The following is a 9,354-nucleotide window of genomic DNA, read 5'->3' as shown; positions in this document are numbered from 1 at the left end:
ACTTGAGGGTCAGCTAGAGTGCAGCTCCCCTTCCTACCACTCGATGATTGGGAGGCGTGGAGCCAGGGACCCTGCAGCTCTGAGCCTCAGTTTTCCCATCTGTATAATGGAGGGGATACCTCGGAGGGAGGCAGGGTGAGAGGGGAAGGATTCCTTCCACATTAAATGCTGGGCAAGCTGGAGGCCCCCCGACACCAACCAGCTGGATCAGAACCAACCCACTGCCCCCCACCCCGCACAGCCCCTTGTCCGTCCTGTCTCCCTACCCCTGGAGGAACACACATAGCCAGCGGGGTCCAGTCGGGGTTGGAGTTTATTTCTGCCACAGTTTGAAGGCTGGGAGGGTATGGGGCCTCCTCCAGCCCCCATGGGAAACTCCAGCTGAACTGTGATCACACAAGAGCAACGGGAGGGAGCCTGAGGGGAGGGGGGATGTGTGAGGTCCCCTTATCCTGCCCTTCTGCAAGGGTCAAAGGCTGAGGGCCGCCTGGAGCTCAGGGTGCCGTTGCTCATAAGTACCAGGGTCAGTGGCTAAGTGGAGAGACAGGGAGAGGGAAAGAGGGAGGGGGTGGGGCGAGGCAGGGGAAGGGGAAGGGACGTGGAGAGTCAAGCTCCCTTCTTAACAAAGATCATTCAAAACCTAAGGAAGGATTTGGAGCTGGATGGGACCCCAGCTTGCCGACCACACCCGAATTTCTCCCAAGTGAGATCGCCCCAGTCTGCGATCCCTGCTTGCCCGCTCCTCTGTTTAGAGGTTCACGGGGAAGTCTCCCGGGACCCCCGGGCTGGGCTGGATAAGTGCTGTCATGCCGGAAGGCGGCACCGTTTCCAAAGTGCAAGAAGCCAGAGGGCGGTTCTCAGGACAGGCGCCTGCGGAGAGGGGGCCAAGGAGGGAGGGTCCGGCGGCTGGGGGCAGGGTAGGGTCACTGCGGCGGGGCCGCCGCGGACCCTTCGGGCTCCGGGGGTGAAGGCCCGGACCCCGGCTCCACCTCCTCCGCCGCCGCCGCCTCCTCATCGGACGCCACGCCCTCCTCCAGCCGGAAGACCTGGCGCACGGTGCGGGTGGTGAAGGTGAGGGGTGCGCGCCTGCGGGGGAGAGTAGGAGAGACCAGGAGGCAATTACGGGAGGAGGGGAGAGAGAAGTGAGAGGCAGGGGGATACAGAGAAACAGAATAACATGGGGAGGGGGGCACAGAGCAAAGACGGGGGAGCTGGGGGTTTCTGCAGAGGGGCTGCGCGTGCACGGGGTGGCCTCACCGGAGCCGGTTCCTCAGCGTGTTCAGCTCCCGGTTCATGGACTCGGAGGCCTCTGTGACATCCTCCAGCTCGTGCTGCAGCCTTCTGCGGACCGCCTGGGCCCGCGAAGCCTCCTCCTCGGCCTCCTCCAGCTGCCTCTTCAGCTGCTTCACTCGAAGGTTGCCCTTCTCCAGCTTGTGCGGGAGTCGGGGCGTCGGGTCATGTCTCTGGGTGCGGCTCTCACCCAGAGCGCCCCACATCTCCCTCCTCCACCCTGACTGTCACACACCCTGCCTTCTGTTCATGCTTTTGTTCTGCTCTGCTGGATCCTCTCACCAGCCTCCAGGTCAGGCTCAAAGGCGAGACCACCCACCACTCGGCCTCAGAGGGGTCTCTCTGTGTTCAGATGTGCCCCTGCCCCTGCCCTGTTCAAGGTCCTCCTGTGATTCTTCAGTGCCGCTGGGACAAGGTCCCAGCACCTGGGCCTGGCATTCCAGGCCCCTGCAGGGTCTTCTTCCCATAATCACATGGATCCAGCCATCTGTAGTGAGACCCTCCCCCAGACCCTGCCATCTCTCTCTCTAAGGAGAGGACACACATACTCTGCCTCCAGCCAACTCCTCTAACCTCATTTATCACTCAACCCCCAACCCCATTCTTGCAAGTTATTCTGCTCTGCTTTTTTGCTGGGGACTCACTGAGCTGATTTCCATAGCCCAGGGTCTTTGCACAAGCTATTCCCTGTTCCCGGCTCTTTCTCACCCTTCAGTATCAATTCAAATGTCACTTCCTTAGAGAGGTCTTCCGGACCACCTCCCTCCAAATCTAGGGAGGATTCTCCAGTCCTCTGTATCCCCCTCTCTCTTTATTCTCTTTTTTCTTCATAACCCCTTTCACAATCTATGATTATCTTTGCTTGTTTATAGGTTTACAGTGTCTTCCTCTCCCTGTGTTGAAAATGTGAACTTCATGAGGGCAGGGACATTCTCTGTGTCATTCACAGCCATATCTCCAATGCTTTGCACAGTGCCTGGCAAGTAGCAGGTGCTCAACAATTGTTTTGTGAAATAATTGGTGAATAAAACACAGCTGAGCTTTTAAGGGCACAGCACATAGAGTGAATTACATTTGAGCCTGGGGTGGAGGCTGGCAAGAGGATCTAGGAGGACCTGATCCATACTGTCTTTATTAACTGTGAATTTGGGGCAAATTATACCCCCTTCTAAAGTTTCCATTTTCTCACCTGTGAAATGGAGCTGAGGAGAGAATGCAAGCATGCTGTCTTTTTGTTTAAGTAGGTAGCACAGTATGTGGGACACATTTACTGATCAATAAATAATTAAGGGGACAGATATTCAGCCAAAGTGCTGAAGGTTGAACTCTGGCTCCATCTCTTACTAAATAAATAATTGTGATTAAGTTACTTCAGTTTTCTGACATGAATAAGAGGGAAAATAATAGTACCTACCTCATGAGTTCTGATTAGAATTAAGTGTTACTACATGTTATGTCTTTAGCACTGGCTAAAGAAAGCTCTCAATAAACACCATTTTATTAAGCTGTGGCCTAGCTTCTGGGTAGGATTTAACTTCTTCCCTCTCATTAGCTGTCTCAGCTCCCCACCAGGGCTTTCCTAGATTCCAGAATTTACAGATCACAAAAAGTCACTAATTCAGGCTCTCCAATGATGCTCCAAGCCCCAGGACATTGTCTGCACTCGGTTTTAGTCCAGTACCCACACATTACCTCTTGTGATGGGAGCTCACTACCTCTAGAGATGCTACCTCTCGGTCAGTGGTCCCCCCACTCCCACTGCTTCTCCTTGCCATCAGCCGCTCACCTGGTCCCGGAGCTGGTCAGCCACCCTCCGCTCCTCCTCCACCTGGAGCACCACCTCTTTAAGCCTCTTCTCAGCCCTCCGCACCAGCTTGCCAGAGAGGATGCGCTCCCTGAGGAGAGACACGAAGGGGAGAATCAAAAGAATTGCTCACCTGGGGTTCTACCCCTGCCAAGCCTCGTCCAGTGGCTGCCTGTTCTCGGAGTGAGTGGCCTCTGCCCACCTTCCCACCCACCCATGACTGGCTCCCACAGTCTACTGAGGCCTGGGGGTACCAGGCTACCACCAGGGCATCTAATCCTTGACTTCAGCTAAGGTGCTTGATATTCCTAAAAGTGTGTCTCCATGTCTACACCAGTTTTCCACATCCTACTAGGTCTCTCATGTTCAACTGTATCCTCCACCCCGCTCCCAACCCTCCTCCTCTCAGAGAACTTACCGATTGACAGCAAGTCTCCAAATCAGACCGCCAGGCACCATCCTCACCCCTTTTCTCTCCTTGGCCCTACCCCCGGCCTGTCAGTACCCAAACTTTGTCCCACTACCCCCTCGACTCTGCCCTGCCCCCTCCTTAGCTTCACAGCCCCAGCCCCCAGTTCAGGACCTATCATCTCCCACCTGAGCTCCCTTCTGCCTGGCCTGGAATTTTCTTTCTCCCTCTCTTCTTTCTCTCAATTTCCTTTTCAAGCTCTTTGTGTTTGTAGAACACTCTGGGAGCCCAAAACTCCATCCTTAACCATCTCTGCTGTCTTCCTTTCTCACTCACACACTTTTCTTTGGACACACTCAGCTGTGCCCCAGGTTTCTACAACCATCAACAGCCTGGTGTCCACTAAATCTGTCTCCTGAGCTCTAGCCTGGTTCAGCCCCCAGCCTCGGCTGCCCCCTAGACCCTGTACACCCTGCACTGGGCTCAATGCCTTCTCCCAAACCTGCTCCTCCTTCAAGTTCCCCACGATCCACCTAGATCTGCAGGTCAGACACCTGGCACCATCCTTACCTCCTGTCTCCTGAATTTCCCTATCCTGATGCTCATCCATTCTCTCCTGCATGGACCATCATATTAGGGTGAAGTCCATGTGATGGGGACCCGCAGCAATGGGTGGTGCTTGGTAACCATGACTGGATATTCTCTCATGTCTGAGCTGGCCACATGGCTTGTTTTAGTGAAAGGATGTGGCAGAAGTGACACTGTACCAGTTCGAAGTCTAGGCCCTAAGAAACTTTCTCTCTTGGAACCTTCACTCTGTCATATGAACAAGCCTGGGTCGGCCTAGAGCAGAGACAAGTTAGCCAAGCTGTCCCAGGCAAGGCTGTAGACATGTGAGAGCCTAGCCAAGATCAGCAAATCCATCTAGCTGACTTTCAGCTGAGCAAAGATGCGTGAGTGAGGCTCACCAAACCCAGGCCAGCAGAACCTACCAGCCATTCCAAAGACTCATGAACAATAATAAATGATTGCTGTATTAAGTTACTGAAATTTTAAGGTGGTTTGTTAGGCAGCTTCCCTGCATATGGGGCTTCTTTGGTGGTTCAGACAGTAGAGAATCTGCCTGCAACGCAGGAGAGCAAGGTTTGATCCCCGGGTCGGGAAGATCCCCTGGAGAAGGAAATGGCAACCCACTCCAATATTCTTGCTTGGAGAATCCCAAGGGCAGAGATGCCCGGCTACAGCTCATGGGGTCACAAAGAGTTGGACACGACTGAATGACTAACACTTGCTATGCAGCTATAGCTAACTGCTACATTACTGTTTAAATTATACAGTGGGAATGCAGTTACTTGCAGCACAAAGCATCCTAAATGATACAGGAAATCATCAACCATTAATATTAGGATGCCTTTTGGATGTTTCTAAACCAGGTGCTTGTAACACAGCTCCCCTTTGTCTCACTGACCAGAACGTGAGGGCTGCCCTCCAGCTGTGCCCTCCCTTCCCACTTACCTGCTCTCCTGCTCCAGCTGCTCTTCAGCCTGGGCCAACTTAGACTCAAGGGCAGCGATGATCATCTTCTGGCGGGCTCGGGCCCCAGCGTCTTCCTCACCCAGGCGTTCCCGGAGCTCCTGGACCTGCCGCTCCAGCTGCTGCCGCCCGCTCTCTGCCTTAGCCGAGAAACTGCGCTCAGCTGACAGTTCTGTGGTCAGTGATTCTACCTGTAGCAGTGGGGAAGGCAGGACTGTCATGGCGGCGTCTCGGAGGGAAGGTGGGAGGTAAGTGCCAGAACCTCCCATAATTAAGTGAGTTGATGCTTGTTAAGTGCATGGCACAGAGCCTGGCACATACTAAACACTCAATAAATGTGCTTTTCCTTGATTGGCTTATCAGCCAACAGCAGTGCCAGCTCTGGGTTTTAACCTTTTAGATAGGTTTTTGCTATTTTAATAAGACCACAAGAGGAGACTGGTGGTCCAGTGGTTAGGACTCTGGGCTTCTAATGCAGGGGGCTCGGGTTCGATCCCTGATTGGGTAACTGAGGTTCCACATGCTGTATAGCCCAGCCCAATAAATAAACAAGTCCAGATGACTATCACAGGCTTGTTTAAATGCTGCTGACTCTATCTTTGACTGTGAATGAGTCTATTCCAAGGGTTATCACATTTTTGTTTGCACCAGGCTCATCCAGAGAGCTTGTGGAAAAAAAAAAAAAGAAAAGGACCACAGGATCCTACCCTCCAGAGATTCTCATTCAGCAAGTCTGGAATGAGGTCCATGAATCCACATTTTCAACAAGCACTTCAGGTGGTTTTGGTAGAATGATATGCAGGATCGTTTTGAGAAATGCCAGCTCAATTAACAGGAGCTACTATATTGCTAATGTGTAACCACACCCCTAATAATAGTGCCTATTTATTTATTCATCTCGTACTCTGAGTGAGGTCCCATGCTGGGGACACGGAAATGAGTCAGATGCAGTCTGATTCATACTTTACTTCATTTCACCCTCACAGGAAGAGACCGACGTGGTAATTAGCATATACTATTTTTTTTAACCTTTTATTGGAAAATAAAACCGTGATACAGAAAAAGTAAAAAACAGATCACCTATATGGCTTAATAGGTTGAGCTTCCCTGGTGGTTCAGATGGTAAAGAATCTGCCTGCAATGCAGGAGACCCAGGTTTGATCCCTGCATTGGGAAGATCCCTTGGACCAGGGAATGGCAACCCACTCCAGCATAGGTTAATAAAAGGCAAACATCATTGTCACCCCTGCCCAGGTCAAAAAATAGAACTTCATGTATCCACTCTACTAACAACCTCTTCCTTTCAGCCCAAACAAACATGTCATCCTGACATTTTTCTGTTTTTGGATGTGCTATGCAGCTTGTGGGATCTTATTTTCCAAACCAGGGGTTCAGTCCAAGCTTCCTGCATTGGGAGTGCAGAGTTTTAACCACTGGACCACCAGGGAACTCCCCGCTCCTGACTCCTAGGGTGATCACTTCCTTGCCTTTTCTTTTTTTTACTTTTGATTTTTATTACTCAAAGATGCATCCCTAGATTCTATAGTTGAATCCTGCCCATTAAAATTTTTCTGTACATGGTTTTTAAGTCTCTTTTAATCTACAGTTTCCTCCTCCATCCTTTCTTAAGTGTGTTAGTTGCTCAGTTGTGTCCGACTCTTTGTGACCCCATGCACTATAGCCCACCAGGAGTCTACTGCGTCTCCTGCATTGGCAAGTGGGTTCTTTACCACTGAGCCACCTGGGATGCCCACACTGGATTGGGGTGGGCCCTGAATCCAATGGGCTTCCCTAGTCGCTCAGTGGTAAAGAACCCACTTGCCAATGCAGGAGATGCAGGTTTAGACCCTGGATTGGGAAGATCCCCTGGAGGTGGAAATGGCAACCCACTCCAGTGTTCTTGCCCAGAGAATCCCATGGACAGAGGAGGCTGGTGGGCTCAAGTCCATGGCGTCGCAGAGTCAGACGTGACTTGGCAACTGAACAGCCTCGCACTAAATCCAATATGCTTGGTGTCTTTGCAAGGAGGGAAGGAGGCACAGACACACAAAGAAGACACAGGGAAGGCCATGTGAGGCAGAGGCAGAGACCGGGCTGATGGATCTATGCGACAAGGGTTGCTGACAAGCAACCAGGAGAGAGGCCTGGAAGAGATGCTCCCTCAGAAAGAACAAACCTGATGACACCTTGATTTTGGACCTTTGACCTCCAGAACTGTGAGAGGATAAGTTACTGTCTTTTTAAGCCACCCAGTTTGTTGCAGTTGGTTGCAGCAACCTCAGGCAGCTAATACAGTGACTAATTAGTATTTTTTTAAAATGTCATTGTTTACTTGAGGGTTTAAACAGATTTGATGGATTTAAATCACTTGTAATTATAACCCTGGTTGAAGCTCAAGCTGCTCCATTTGGGGCCAGTTGGGACCCTTTCCAGGTTGACTTCTAAATGTTTTTGAGATCACCAGGCTAGCTTCCTGGGGAACTGGTGTATTATGGACTGAATGTTTGTTGCCCCACAAATTCATATGAAGTCCTAACCCCCAGTGCGTATCTGGAAATGGAGCCTTTGGGAGGTAATTAGGACTAGATGAGGATAAGAGGATGGGGCCCCCATGATGGCATTAGTACCCTTATAAGGAGATATCAGATAGCTTGCTCTCTCTCGCTCCCCCCACATGCACAGAAAGTCGAGCCCAGTAATTGCAGGATGAGATGATGGCCACCTATAAATCACCACTTATAAGCCAGGAGAAGAGGCCTTGGAATGAATCCTATATTACCAGCATCATGCTCCCTGGATCCAGCCTTCAAGAAGCCTCAGAAATACAACAGAATGAATGCATCTATTCCTCCCCCACCTAGAGAACTCCTATTCAACCTTCAAAACCCAACTCAAATATTCCCTTTTCCTATGTGGATTGAAAAAGAGGACTGAAGATGTTATGGTCCCAGGTCAGTGGGGACTCAGGCTGGCAGGGGGTGACCCAGCTGTGCTTACCTGCAGGAGCAGCTTTCGGTAGCGGTCATTGAGCAGCTCTGCATTGCTCTGCTCCTCCTCCAGCTCCTCTTCCATTTGCCCCAGGCGCCCCTCCAGCTGACGTTTCTCATCCAGAATGGCAGCTCTAGGGAGAACAGGCAGGGCAAGGTGGGGGGAGGTGGGAGGGCAGGATGGCCAGAAGAGGGCGCTCTGCCCCACATTACCATGGGCCACTCACTTGCTTAGGCTGCCGTTGGCCACCTCATCTGCCATCTCATCCCTCTCCTGCTGGGCCTGCCGCCGGGCACGGTCAGAGGCGGCCAGTTCCTGCAACGAGCAAAGTAGGCAGGTGGTCAGCTGTGGTGATGGGAGGCTGGCTGAGCACTGGCCTCCCTACCCCTCACGCCTCAAGTCTCTTGATGTTTTTTTCACTGCACTTGAACATGCTACCCCTGGATAACCTTGCAATGAGCTTCAGTCTATAAGCAGATGTCTCCTATATCCATCTCCGCAGCCCCTGATCCGTGTCCACTTCTTGCCGCCCGCCCGCCAGGGTCCCTCACCCTCATGCCCTCCTCACTGAGCCCTGCATCTCTTTTCAGACCAGTTCCTCCTCCAGTTTCCCTCAGTCATTGGGCCAGACCCCCTCTCCACCCCTCCTCTGCCCTCTTACCACCCACAGCCCTGTCCCTCCTGCCCCTTCACTCTGACTGCTCCCTCTTCTGCATCCCGGCTTAGCCTTCATCGTCCCTCTCCAGCCTCCCTGCCTCCATTCTCTCCGCTCTAGCCCATCCCCACACCGACTTTGAGGCTTTCTGGCTCAGGACCCTAGCGGGGCTCTGGAGCATCCTGGCCCCGCCCACCGTGGCCCCGCCCACCGCGACCGCACCCTCCTAAGCCCCGCCCACCTGTGCCAGTCTGCACCCTCCTGAGCCCCGCCCACCCTGGCATCGCCTCCACCCTCGCATCACCTCCTGCAGCCGCAGCACTTCCGCCTCTAGTCCCTTGAGGCGCTTCTCACTCTCCCGGTTCTGGGCAAATATCTCCTCTCGTGAACTGCGCGTCTCCTCCACCTCTCGCCACAGCTCCTTCATCTGGGCCTGAGCGGAACAGAGCGAGTGAGCGGGCCCAGCCAGGTCCTGCCTCACAGGGAATCCCCCCAGCCCCGCTACCCTCGCAGTCAGCCCCGTGGGGGATCCCTGTGAGCTAGCAGAGCCCTGAGGACTTGGGCTTCTGCAGCCCGCTCCCAGCCGCTGGCTGTGTGACCATGGGCTGGTCCCCCCCCCCCCCCCCCCCCCCCCCCCCCCCCCCCCCCCCCCCCCCCCCCCCCCCCCCCCCCCAC

At 53.2% G+C, this 9,354-nt stretch overlaps 1 protein-coding gene across 10 annotated transcripts in view; it reads right to left on the bottom strand.

Annotated features, from left to right (window-relative positions):
- Positions 1–295: 295 nt before the first annotated feature.
- MYH14 (myosin heavy chain 14) overlaps positions 296–9,354 on the bottom strand; it is an 88,304-nt gene continuing 79,245 nt past the window's right edge. For all 10 annotated transcript variants that reach the window (XM_043436847.1, XM_043436848.1, XM_043436850.1 and 7 more), the window contains 7 exons: positions 8,984–9,112; positions 8,251–8,339; positions 8,034–8,157; positions 5,019–5,227; positions 3,077–3,185; positions 1,258–1,430; positions 296–1,086 (listed from right to left, as the gene is read on the bottom strand). In XM_043436847.1, the coding sequence (XP_043292782.1) occupies positions 924–1,086; positions 1,258–1,430; positions 3,077–3,185; positions 5,019–5,227; positions 8,034–8,157; positions 8,251–8,339; positions 8,984–9,112 (996 nt within the window). In that variant the 3' untranslated portion in view covers positions 296–923. The remainder of the gene's footprint in view (positions 1,087–1,257; positions 1,431–3,076; positions 3,186–5,018; positions 5,228–8,033; positions 8,158–8,250; positions 8,340–8,983; positions 9,113–9,354) is intronic.

The sequence above is a fragment of the Cervus canadensis genome, chromosome 18 (assembly GCF_019320065.1).
Source record: "Cervus canadensis isolate Bull #8, Minnesota chromosome 18, ASM1932006v1, whole genome shotgun sequence".
Classification (NCBI taxonomy): domain Eukaryota; kingdom Metazoa; phylum Chordata; class Mammalia; order Artiodactyla; family Cervidae; genus Cervus; species Cervus canadensis.
Note: the sequence above shows the minus strand (reverse complement) of the source record. Positions and strands in the feature narration are given on the sequence as shown.